Source organism: Onthophagus taurus, chromosome 2 (genome assembly GCF_036711975.1).
Source record: "Onthophagus taurus isolate NC chromosome 2, IU_Otau_3.0, whole genome shotgun sequence".
Classification (NCBI taxonomy): Eukaryota; Metazoa; Arthropoda; class Insecta; order Coleoptera; family Scarabaeidae; genus Onthophagus; species Onthophagus taurus.
The window spans coordinates 9398468-9412453 of NC_091967.1; the positions used below are offsets into that span (position 1 = coordinate 9398468).

The 13986-nt window shown below is 35.1% G+C and overlaps 1 protein-coding gene across 7 annotated transcripts in view; it reads right to left on the reverse strand.

The window, feature by feature from the left end:
* Positions 1-4420: 4420 nt before the first annotated feature.
* LOC111427137 (Autophagy-related 10) overlaps positions 4421-13986 on the reverse strand; it is a 127380-nt gene continuing 117814 nt past the window's right edge. For 6 of the 7 annotated variants that reach the window (XM_023062126.2, XM_071194128.1, XM_071194131.1 and 3 more), the window contains 2 exons: positions 8389-8427; positions 4421-4997 (listed from right to left, as the gene is read on the reverse strand). In XM_023062126.2, coding sequence (XP_022917894.2) covers positions 4511-4993 — 483 coding nt within the window. In that variant the 5' untranslated portion in view covers positions 4994-4997; positions 8389-8427 and the 3' untranslated portion in view covers positions 4421-4510. Of the gene's footprint in view, positions 4998-8388; positions 8428-9863; positions 10050-13986 lie in introns of those variants that run through there. The other variant, XM_071194132.1, reaches the window with a different exon arrangement.

Here is a 13986-nt window from a genome sequence, read left to right on the forward strand (position 1 = left end):
ACACCTAACTACTTCGTGACTTAAAGAAAATTGTTGTTCGTGTCTATTCCATCCACACGTTTTCAACATTGTTGCGATGTAAACAGACATCAATATCATGATGGGTGTTACATTCCCAGAGTTTATTGGTTGCAGATTGCTATAAAATGAAAGAAAATCAAGAAGAAGAACTGGTTGGTAGTGGATTATTGCTGACCACTCGTGATGTAAAAGAAAGATCGATGCATCATATAGATACTTATTTACATTTCATGCAAATTCAGGTTGTTAGTATTTATAGTTACACTTTATTCATAGTATGTAATCCGAGGTGGGTAATCTTAAATAATCAATTTTCATATTTTTATTGTTATACGTCTAGTATACATATATCGTGGGTAAAGCTGAACAAAAAAAATCACAAATTTTTTGTACTTTCATATTTTAATAAGATTTTTGTAATGTTAGTAATTGTTATTCAGCGTGAAATTGTTGTACATTTTTATTGAACTAAAAGTAGATCTAACACTAGACCTAGGTCCTAGAACTACAAACATTCTAGGTCTAGTGTTAGTTCTAATGTTGGTGTTAGTTCTAGTTTTAGTTGTTATTCAACTTTAGATTGTTCTATATTTTGATTGAATTAAAAGTGGAACTAACATTAGACCTAGAACTAGAAACATTCGGGTTTAGCCGTTCGTCTCTTAAGACTTCTGGTGACAGTGCTAGGAAGCGCTAGATATCACTATGTTGTATATTTTTATTGAACTAAAACTAGAACTAACACTAGACCTAGAACTAGAAACATTCGGGTTTAGCCGTCTTGAGACGTACGGCTAAACCCGAATGATTCTAGATCTAGTGTTAGTTCTAATATTAATTGGCATTGACATCACAAGTGAGCCTTCTTATACACCTGTTCCCGGGATGTAGCAGTCCTCATAGATTCTACCGTCGTTGGTATAAATATAAAGCCACGAAGACTGAATTGATACCTGTTCGAATTTATAAGCCAAAATTATTCATATAACGGACTTTTGGTTATCTTCTGTATTATAAAAAACTTTTTTCTCTTTATGTGATGATAACATTTTAAAGTTGTGCTTCGATATCAATTGAGAAAAAATGCCTCGAGTGTGACATTAATAAGTGGGTTGTTTACGAAGCTAGAAACGATCTATATAATATAGAAGAGTAGCTTATGTCATCACTAAATTTGGCTCTGCGGGTCGGTTTAAATTTATAAGGTCAACGCGACAGTATGGGGAGTATATTAATTATAACAATTTACGCTAATTCTGATAGATAACCCTCCTGCGTTCGAACGCAAAGTGGCAATTAATCCGTGAAACGGTCGACGCGTCACGTCGAAAAATAGTCTCTCTTATTTGTACAGTTATTTATGAAATTGTATTACCTTAATTGGAATAATAAGGCTGAGTAATGAAAATGACCCACTTCCTTTTTTCGTGTTGTCGTTTCAATCGGACAAAACGAAATGAACCGAACGGACCGTATGTTAACTGTTTTTCTTCGACAGAGTGCGGCTCGTAATTCGGGTTTAAACGATGCCGAGCTATTTACGATTATCTTTATATTAAAATTTATTGTGCCGCATTCAAAACATTTTTTATTAATCCGCTTCAAGTTATAAATTTATCCGTGGAATATTTACGATTATTTCGCCCCATAGGTTATGCTCTCCGCGGTGCAGTAACGCATCAAGATCACCTTGAATTACACCTGTTGGTCTTTTCCGCTCTTAACCTTGAATAAGGTCAAAAGGCATCATTGCGCCGCAAGCCACGCTTCGTATCGTACCTACATCTATACAAGACATAGAAACCAAAACGTTTAATTGAGATTGCAGATCTTTTTAACTCCCTCGTTAGCATTGTAAATATCGATTCTCATCCATTGGTAATTAATGTCACTCTTCTTAAAGTTACAGCTACAACGATGCTCACAGCTGACTAAATTCTTTTCCGATAAGGACATCGTCACTATTTTTCAACATTCCAAAGTATACTACCACTAAAGATACGGTTCTTTTATGGCGGCGGATTTAGATAAAACCTTTTATAGTCATATACCAAACAGTTTATTACTGGTGAAAGTCATTTTTTTATAACATACCAAGCTAATTTTATCTACTTTAGAATTTACATTTATTTGCTTTTATATAGATAATATTTATATGTTTTAAGTGCGAGATTTTTTGAATCATATTATAATAAAAATCTATTATTATAACCTTGAGTAAGAAAACTCAACTTGAGGAAGGGAAGATATGGATTTCATAACAGATATCTGATCGGCTTGATTGAAACTTTGGATTAAATTGCAGTAGGTTTGTATCCTCAAGATATAATTTATTTTATTATTTGTGTAACCGTTAAAGAAAATTTAACCTTTGCAGATGGATAGAAGTTTACAAAATTTGTATCGGATTTTCAAAAGTGTGATCAGAGTCAACTTGTTAACTACACATCCATTTCCATTATAAACAAGGTTGTAATGCTTTTTGACTGATTGTAAGTAGTTAATTCAATTATATAAATTAATTAGTAGGTAATTCTATCAGTTAATTCCATCATCATCAACTAGGCCACTTTTTGCTAGTTAAATGATATCCTTAATGATTGAGACCAGTTTGTTCGGTGACTCTTCAAGTTGGATTGGTTTCCTAAAGACTTCGTTGGTGCTTTGCGAACTTTAAGGGTAAATTAGGACAATATCCTCAATATATGCTAGGTAATTGCTAGATAAGCATGTGTACTATAGATGATTAGAATAAGATCAATTAGTTCCGATTTTGGTAACGTTACACAACAAGATAAATCAAGACCATAAAGCTAATAGCAAGTGGGACATACAATTAAATACATATCATCATTGCAAGTATGCAACCAATATCACAATATTGGTATTGCGCATTATATATTGCAATATTAGTTGCATACTTGCAATGATGAGGTCGTGTACGATAATTAATTAACACACTGTACATACATTTACATTCTAACTTTGAGATGTTATTAAGATACAAAGATTTAATAAACATATTACATATTGCTAGGAATTTAAAAAGTGTTTTTATTAGCTATAATGTAGAATACAATGTGAACGGTATATTACAGATGCTACGAGTTAATCTTATTTAAAGAGTCGTCATGTATAAAGTTAAGTTGAAAACGACGAGGCGTTACATCGGGTGTCAACGTCATCACCTGGTGACGGCAGTAAAAGACCATCAGGACGACACCGACCGTAGTCGTCGGTCGTAGAAGAGATTAGCCGGGCGTTAATTGTCGCCTCGGTCGGCCTCCGGGAATGGCATGAGGAAAGAGGGTGGATGCGAGGAACGAGGGGCGACCAGGATAGCGTGAATGGAGACGTCCCGTAGCGTCCTCTGGTATTCCAATGCGTTGGAGTGAGACGGAGAACGCGTGACGTCCCGGTTCGCGTGGCTCGGAAGCGGCGCTCCCGTCGGGATCACGGCCCGGAAATGGGCAGACATCGGTTAGAGGTCGGTAAGCCGCCCGCCGCGTGCCGACCCGCTACGTGTTGATACGCGTTCTTGTACGGGACACCATCACCCGACACCGACGGTTGAACCCGATGCCGACGCTGTCTACTGGAACCCTCAATGTTGTCGGTGCTGGTCCCGGAGGCGGCTTGGCATCGTCCCTTACGACCTGTTTACCAGACGACTTTATCGGGAGGGCGCGTCCTAGCGATAGTAACTCGCTTTTTTGTGCGTGTGCTCTTCTCAACGCTATCCCGAACTTATCCCGACACCCGACGGAGGTCATTTCGACGGTTCGTTTCGCTTTCACCGCCCTCGTTATGTCCTTTTCCCTATCCAACATCTACTTTCATCATCCGTCGGTTCTTGTTTCTCACCCTCTGTGTTTTCGATCCCTTTTCTTATCCACTTGTTGTATAAATTGTTTTGTTGACAAATAAATCTCTTTTCTTTTGATGTTTCTAATCATTTTATATATTAATATTATCTATGAATCATTATAAATAATTACAGCTTACTTAAACATTAAGAATCCGGATATAAGCAATTAAAGTTTTTAAGATAAGCCATTAATACACACTAAATATCTAATCTACATCCAGTTATTACTTTCAAATTACCTACAATCAAGTAATAACTCCAATCAGTTAAGAAGTTAATGAAGCTATATTTTACCGAGTTCTTTTTGTAATAAAAACAACGAACAAGAACTAGAAAAAAACCATTTGCCTGAGTAACAGCGACGTATACCACAATTGATGGCATAAATAAACGTCATGGTCGTAATCAGAGCGTAAAGTTAATAGGAGAAAACGTATTTTGAGTAAGTGGCATAATAAATTAATTGTAATTTCAGTTAAAATAATTCGTAAAGCAACCCGCCCGGTGGTAATGGGAACAAAGAGAAACGCGTCCAATTCGGCGAGGTTTTATTAAATAAAATTCGAGGTGATTTCACACTCCACTAAATACAATTATAGGAACATCTCCCGCGTTGTAAGCCTAAGTAAGTCTTGCGTAAGCCAAATCAACGTCTAATTTCACAGATGGTCCAATCGCGCTTAACCATGAAACTACCAAGTTTTTGCTACTCAAGAACATACGTTGTAACAACTCGGCGGTTTTGCAAGGATGCAACGTTAGGAATGGTCTTAACAAAACTGGATGATCCAATTGAGTTAGAGTTGAGTACATGTCATCGGAATCATCGAAATTTAATATTTTCCAACAATCTTCCATTGAAAGTAAAGTCCCATCTTGTCTCCAACAGTTCAAACATAAAATTGGGGTTGAATAAGATATGCTGTAAGCAATATGGTATTCTATAGTGATTACCAAGCTTTCAACTTCAATTACTTTTTTTTTTGTTAGATATGATTGATGCAATTCTTCTGATTTATGTAAAATCCAATTATCGTTAATCTCGTCTGATAAAGTTGTAAATTCTTCAATGTTTCTTTTGAAGTCTTCCCATGATATATACATTATGCTTAAAAATAGAAAAAAAAAGAAATCACTTTCAAATAAATTTAAAATTGAAACGATAATATTAGAAAGGAGTTTATATTTAATTTTGTTTAACTTTAAAAGTACGCAAATCATTTCTGCCTCAATGGTTATACCCCAATTCTATGGGAGATAATACTCAGCGTTGGTGAAGTTTTTATAAGCCACTTGCCGACGTCGTTTCAGCTTGCCACAAAGGGGTTGCGTTTTTTAATTAGAACCATCCCTTTCGTTTTATAGGGTAACAAAAGTTTTCTATGATGGGGTGAAAAATAGAATTGTAACCCATTATTTAATACTGGATTAAAAATTAATTATACATTAAGATTGTTTTGAATGAGTTTTAAAAGAATCTTAGATATTATGGAGTTTTGCAGTTGTATAACGACGGCAATTGGTACGATGACATCAAGCATAATGGCCGTATTTGCTTATGGGACGGTTGTCGGAGGTCTCTCTTTATCCTCGTCTCTGTCTGTCGGGAGAGTCGCGTGCGCCGAAAATACAACGCCAATGGAAACCTGGATCTTTCGCGTCGCGCGCGCTCTCTGTTTTCTCTTCATTTCGACATGGCGCGCGCAGCAACATACCGAGCTATTACAGTAAGAAAACAGACATATAAAACTGAGAGCGGGTTAGGGGTTGAGGGACGTAAAAATCAATATCCCCGGGGCTGCTAAATCACGCTTATCAAGAGCACTTTTACCCCCTCCGGAACCGGCGGCGGCCGCCGCCGACGCCACCACCTCCAACCCCCCAACGTCCCTCCGCGAGGCTCCCCGCGACGCGGCCCGCCGCCCCGCGCGCTACTACAAAACATTCAATTTGAACGTCAAGTTAAAACGAAATGGATTTTGCAGCGGCCCGAGAGAATGAGATTTAGATTTCAAATTTCGTTCCAATGGGGCCGTGAATGTTTCTGACTCGGACACCAATGTACGCACACGTGTGTTTAGGTTTAAGGAAAACGTTTAAGGTTTCATTTTTTTTTTCTAGACGAAGGAAGCAATTTGTTTTGCAATATTCAATTTGAAAGTACTTGTGCAGGAACAATAGTAAAAAAGTACATTTCAACTTTTAAGACAGAAATAATGTTAATCCTATATTACACAAGCAGGAAGAATAGGAAGGCAAAATCTTGGACCAAGAGGATCTATTCAATGCTATTTCTACAAAATAACTTAAACTGTTCTTAACTCTATTATTGTTGGAAAGATACCAGAAAGTGTGTCAAAATCAAATGCAAAAATAAAGGTTGGATATAGTTCACAATTGAGTCGTAAGAGAAACTTTTGGAATACACAAAGGTAATTCGTGATTACCCCAGCTTGTTGTATGGTATCGTCTCGGTCGGAGAGGAACTGCGGAATTGAGCAGTTTGGACATAAACCCATCAATCAAGCTTCTTGCTTCTAAATTCTGAACTGCTGCAAAAGTAAGCTCATTGTCGAAGATCGCTTGACATATATCATCGATAGTCATTGATCAGTCAGATGCCTCGTTGTTTGATCATGAACCAGTTTTTAATCAGTTAGTCCGTTGAGGATTTTAATAAGGCGTTTGCTTTGTACAATATTTTTACCCTAAATGCCACAATATCAAGTAATCATCTCCTATATTTCGATATGGATGGTCGGTGCTACACATCCATTAGAAAGGTTTATTAAAATTTCTATATGTCGAAACTAAACGTTTAAGATACTGATAAAATACTTCACTCATTGCACAACTATAAATATCGTTTTTTGCTAGTAAAACATGAAATTTGCAATCTTGTCTTCTAACGTTTTCATTATGTGAAGCAAGCGTGCTTTTGTAAACTCGATTAGCGTAACATTAACTTAACGGAACGCTAACATGCTGGGATATCCAATCAAAAAGTGAGAATGGTCGATTAACATTATATAAAACCACTATTAACTCGACAAAGATTTAAAACCGATTCAAATTAGTTTAACGACTTCTATAATTTGCAACAAGTTGATAAAAATAAAAACGCATTAAAAATAATATTTGTTGGTCATTTTTGCTGATATTAAAATATGCTGAATATGTTACGTGCTGATATTAATCGTGTCGATGTAGTTTCAAAAACGTTTTGTAAGTGTGAAAGAGGATAAACGTCCAGTCAGCCGAAAAGTTTTGGGGTCGGAGGTGGCGCCCCGATGACGGTACGGCGACGCCTCGGATTGCATCTCATGCATGAAATTGCAGCCGATACTGTTAACAATTCCTATGATAATTTCGCGAGCGTTCGCAAACAACGGACAATCATGTTATTGCTGGCAGAGGCACCTAACGCGCCGTTTCACTATGCAATTTAGCGACGTTGCGAAGAAACATTTTCCACTAATGGTGTACTTTTCCAGAGGCACGGTGCTCGTTGAATTAATGTTATGGGCGGAGATCTTGAACGTCCAGATGGTGTCGATTTTGTTAATTAAATGTCCTGAAAAATATCTATATATAAATTGTTTTGCTTTTTCTGTTTAGCGTAATCGATTTCGTTTTGTGAGAGAAAATTATGTTGTTTACAAACAATATATTATCAAGGAAAATTCTTGAAAATCGATATTAAGTTCAAATTTATTCGACATGATAAAACTGTCTACTCCTATAATAGAATTCCTTATATATTATGAATAAAAGTAAACAAGTTAACTTAAGTAGATAAAATATGGTGAAAGTTCTAATGTTCGAAGTGTGTTTGTACTTCCCCTTCGCCTTCCATAAATCAGGTCGTCCTCCCCACAAATAAGCCACCGGAGGCACAAACATTGATTTGCGTTTTGCCAAAATCGCACAGAAGGAAATTTCCGTCGGGAAGAAAAGTTTCGCGAGAACTTCTGTATAAAAAGGCCCCGAACATTGTATTGATTTGTCGAGAACTTATTCTCGGAATTTGTGGAAAAGTTTTTTTTCTTTTGGTGTTGACAAATCGTACATTTATTCGCGTGGCGAGTGCTTTTGAGTAAGGACTGGGGGCACACACTCGCCTCGGTGGATTTGTCGTTATAGAATTTATAAGTATATATCTCGTGAGATCACGATATTTATCGGGGCGCCCTGCCATGTTTGGAAACTTCCGGAATCGACGGTCACATTATTTTAAATAATCCATTAAAATGTCCCCAACAGACTCCGCGAAAGTTTAAGTTCGATATTTTACCGAGGTTATATTTTCACGAGATATGGACTTTTTAAATCTCTTAAACCAAACTCAACTCTTTGATAAAGTTTTATACATTCCTTTTATAAGTATTTGAATAGAACTTTAAATTTAATATTTAAACAAATTTTTAGTTTGGATTCAAAGAAATGGTATAAATAATACAAAAAAGCTAACTTTTAGATGATTTAAAACAAAAATTTACCTTTTAAGATCAAATCCTGTAAACGTAATCGGAGATATCCTGAAACAATAAAAAAATTACGATAAATAAATTTAGTTTATTTAATTAAATTTAATTAAATAAACCGCATTGATGGTTTTACAAGAAATTTAACTAATTTACATTTACATAAAACATAATTTCAGTTAATTAACACGTCAGTCAAACTAAAAACATATTTAGAAAGTCTTTCGGCCTCAGGTGATGGTGTTAATGAGAAATTGACTGAACATCTTTTCATTTTACATTTGAAACTTATTGCGCAATATATTGCGGTGAACTCAATTAAATACAGAATACGTTTGAAGTAAAATTCACATAGAATCCGTTAATGGAGTTGGTGGATTTAGGATTGCCGATTACACAATGTTGCGGTTTCCAGGAATTTTTAATCGGATTAATACATAGATATAATGACATGTAGAGGTAAATTGAAATTTTTGATACATATTTATATTCCAAATCTAACATCCTTATGTATTTTAATTTAATACCTTTTTTAAAGAACATTTCATTTCATAACCTTTCTATTTACTTTGTGTGTGGCAGTAAATCATATAAAATTGCTCGCTCGAATGAAAAACACTTACAGTTATATTCTGTTATTATACTTTTAAAACTGTAAATTGTCAATTTAGATTATTCGGGACAGAGCAACAGTCGGGTCCCAGCTGGGAACATGACTTTCAAATTAGGACAATGAAATCCCCCCCCTCATTACGTCCCGTATTCATACGACGACGACGCACGGTAGACGTAAAATTAATTATAATAACAGAGAGAACGGATTATGAAGTCAAACGCGCGTTTGCGGAGACGTTGCCACAACGCGTACTCTAATAGAGTTTACGTTTCAAATAGTTCCTTAATTACTCAGATTCAAATTGAAACGATCAATTCTAATAATAATGTAATTGTACTATTAAAAATAACAATTGCAAAATGTTCAATTAACAGAAGAATTTTTTTACAATAAAATTGAGCTATATTACAAGTCTCCACAATGTTCCATGTGTGTCAATGACCCATCATCGAATCGATTCAGTTTATATTAAATTTATAGATACTGCAAACTTATATAATATTTTTGATACGGTAGCTATGCAAAAGCATTAACGTATTTGTTTAAACATACTTGCAGCAAATGCGTATGTTTTGCGTACCGGCCGAATTGGACTTCGAATAGAAGATGCGGTTTTGTTTCGATCATAGCCATAAACAATTAAAATATCTTGGAATAACACTGAAAAACATATACCATCGCATTAATTAAATTCTCCAGACTGAGATATCTCCAAGCAGATTTCTAACAGAATCAGCATTTCATAAAAGGAAACGTCTTAGTGAACTGTTTTTTTTGGTCCAACAAAGAAGATAAAATTTATAATCATGCCACAACAATCTTTATATATAGAAGCAAAAAAAAATTATTGGATTAGGTTTAGTGTTTTTCTTACCTCCTTAGGCGACCTGATACACTTTTATGGATTTTAGTAAACCTGGGTGGCACTCCTCATGCAGACACACCTTCCAAGCAAACAAATTATGAGGAACAGTGATGACCAGCCGGTTTACTCAACGCAGATTACAGATTGAAATATACACCAACCGAATGGGCTTAGGTAATGCTGCTCATCATGGCAATTCTAAAATGATGTATGAATTCAATAATTTAGCTTAGTACATTTGAATCATATTCTTCTTTATGACTATTCTTCAATAATGCATGATCCCAATAATACAATATCCAATAATACAATACAATATCTAAATGATAGCTTACACTATCATGGTTAAATACGCAGTGGTCTTCTACCTATAATATATTCAGGTACAGTATGATGTACTTGAAATATTTCTGAAATCGAATGGCCAGAGAATTGCTAATGTCAAAAACTTCAGTAAGGTATGTTCTGCTAGCAGACAGCATACAAAATATACAATGAATACAACGGATACAGTTCAGAAATATTAAAATGTGGCAAGAAAGAAGCACAAAAGGTTTTATGAGCAATAATATTAATACATTCTATCTTGTATACATTTAAGGAAAATTCCCAAACTAGCATTATATGGGTCAATGCCTTCTGACACATCACTCGAACATCGATTTTGCTATATCTTGTTACAAAATATGCGTAATGTTATGATACAGATAATTCACAATTAGTTTATGCTCTCAATAGCACTTGCTCAAAGAACAAAAGATAATGCAATGATAAATGTATACGTTTTGCATTGTAGATCCATGATGGAACAATTTCTCAGAACCCGATTTCCTAAAGCATCATCAACCTAAGTTAGAAGTAGGTACTACCAAAACAGATTCCTTTACCAATGAAGCAGCAGCAGTTGCTCAGCTAGAAAATACCAAGTTGCCAAAAAATTTTACGCCACAGTACTAACAACATGAATATGCTCAATTAATTAACATTAAAATTTTCTAATGTGTTATATGATAAAGATGAGCCAATTTCTATCATTTTTGTAATTTTATCATTGTTTCGACCTAACCGAAAAGTACGTTTTTAACTTATAGTTTCTGTTTATTTTATAATATCAATAAATTACTTTTTGTTAATTTATGTTAATAAATAAATTAATTTAAATTCGTAAATGAATGTTTAACTTTCGAGATATATGAGGTTTCTAGTGTAGTATATAACGAAGAGGAAGTTGGGTCGATGTTTTAATTAAACCATACCATACTCCATAGTTTTGTAATTTAGGGGTATTCATTCGACGAGAATCTCTCGAATATTTCACATGGTTAATTATAATAGCAATATACAACATCGTTTCGGTATTTCTGGCTTGAATTCGGTAACGATTTTTTGTCCCACCGATCAGTTTAGAAATTCAGTACTTCCAATTACAGTAGAAGCGATGATGGGGAGCTGTCTATCCCGCAACGACAGACATAAAGGGTTTCAGTTCCAGTCGTCTACGGTCGCAAAATTGAAACATTACAACTCGTTGCGGCGATAAAGTTGTATTGAAACAATTAAAAAACCATGTCTAACATCGGAGAAATTGAATTATTTTGGCCGTACTGCGGTTGTTCGTGATTGGCAATCTATAATATCGAACCCAAAGGCATCCGCCGTACGGGTGTGTCACACATAGATACGCGTATAGATCTAAGTGAAAAAAAAATGATGTGGAAAAGTTATTTATCTGTACGTGTAGACTAGAACTGTTTTCCGAGTTGTTATCCGTGTAATTAATCTGCTGACAACGCGAGCTCAACAAGCTTCAACGTAGATATTTTAACAAGCATCGAAAGTTTGTTAGCAAAATTGTAGAGTTTATGGGATTGTTGAATCACTAAAACAAGTAGCAGCATTTTACGTAAACGAAACCGCCCCTTTTCATCTCCGAGCACTAATTAAAATTTATGTACCTAATAGTATTCCCGTGTTGCTACAAGAAGGGTACGATTTAAATTCAAACATTCGCAAAATAAATAATGATTTATATTCGCAGCCGAATACATTTACAGCAGCGCTCACAACTTTGCTCTATTTACTTTGCATTATTTCCCTGCGAACTTTGTTGGGAGTTTCTCAATATTTTTTCATTTTCCCTATTTGCAATTTTATGTGTAGGTATTCTTGTTTTTTTGCAAATCAGCATCTCTTCTTGTTAATCATATTTATTGTATTTTATTTTAATTGAATCTGACAACGACTTCTATATTGTATCATTATAGTTTCTCACTTAGTTTTTCCAGTATAAAGTATCTTATCTGCAGTTAAGAGAGAAGTATTCCCTGGAGTTCCAGTTTGAAACGAAACCGATAAAAAGCCTGAGTTACTGCAAATTGACGCTCCAATCGAATATGAGTCGTCGTCGAATATTCAGTGGCCCTGGTACCTTTTCGAATTTTTGTCCCGAAACTTACGTATATCTGATACAAGGGCAATATTTCATAACGGGCATTTGTCTAGACGTAATATCCAGGAATTTAATATTTAAATGAAATACGTAAGTTATTGCGTTCCGAATTTTTACCGGAATATCGGAGATATTACTTTACATCGTTGGGGCGGCGGGCGGCGTTATTTGAGACGCAATCTCTCGCGTTCCCGTTCCGTTTAAAATAAAAATATACATACACATATGCTAAAGAAGACCCAGCACTCAACCAATCGGTCGATTTTTCTTTAGCAAAAAAAGCCTTTTCAAAATTCTGTTATTTATTCATGCGTTTCCATTCTGGAATAAAGGCAAAGTGATGTCATTAGAAAGTTATGTTTGGAATAACTGTTCATGCTTTATTCATAGAGGATGAATTGGTTATTCCTTTATTAAACTTGTATACAAATCGGATAACCTCATAAATATATATTTCTCTTCTTGTTGATGCGATAACAACCAGGTCGAATACACTATTTATAACTCACTGTAAATTAATTTCTACGATTGCCATAAACCTAAATTGTTTCAATTCAACAATTAATTAAATCCTTGTTAAAAAAAGAAGCAACCAACATCTAATTTATTTTAATTGATATAATAAAGATCGTATATTAGATATATTATCTCGGGGAGCGAAGTTAACGGTTTAAACGGGATTCCGTTCCTCCGTCCCAAGTTGACCTTAATAGTTTTCATCTGTCAAATACGAAGCGAATTGCAATCGTCGATCAGAATTCAGTCCGAGGTGTCAATTAAGGCAGTTGTAATACCGGATAAGCGTCAAGATGGAATATGGTATACGTCAGTACGGACATCTTATTACGGACGAATTTAAAGACGAAATCAATGGAAATGTAGTATTCCATTTTGCGAATGTAACTGTTTTGGAACCACATCACGTATAGAAATGTCACAATGTACAAACGGTAAATATTAAAAGTAATCAAACATTCACATTTTCGATCTATTTATTATATTAATAGCAAGGTTCTTATTCAAAAGTATTAAAAATCAAGAAATAAGAATTCTAATAATCATGAGGGAAATACCAGTTTATTCCAAGCTAACGTGGAAAACTTTTGCGGTGAAGTTGCTCAAGAAGTTTTTGCAATATTTCTGCTCACGCTGCCCAGGCTTTTCGAAAGCAGAAAAGATGTTTGAGAGTTATGACTGGTTTGCGTTTTGCTGAATCTTGAAGAGCCTAATTCTCTGAATTGAATATGTTGACTTTTATTCTAGAATAGTCTATAACACATTAAAAATAATCCAATCTCATATCGTAAAGTAAACGATATTGAATTTGAAACGCACCCTATAATAAATGTCCAAATATTTCCCCAATACATTTATTAAACTTTCTACTAAAACTTTCTTTACTTCTTAAAAGGCTTTCTTGGCTACTATTTCTTCATGTATTTCTTATCCGCTCTTTCATGTTTTCTGGCGTAGTCGGTACTTCGCGATAAACATGACGCCCCACAAAAAAAAAATCAAGAGGTGTTAAATCAAGTCAGGAAATTTGACCTCCCCTTCCAATCCATCGCCCAGCATAATCCCGATCTAAAGCTTCACATGCAATATGTGAAAAATGTGCTGGACACCCATCATTTTGCAGCCACATATTTTGTCTTTCTTTCCTGCTCAAATCTACAAGTAACG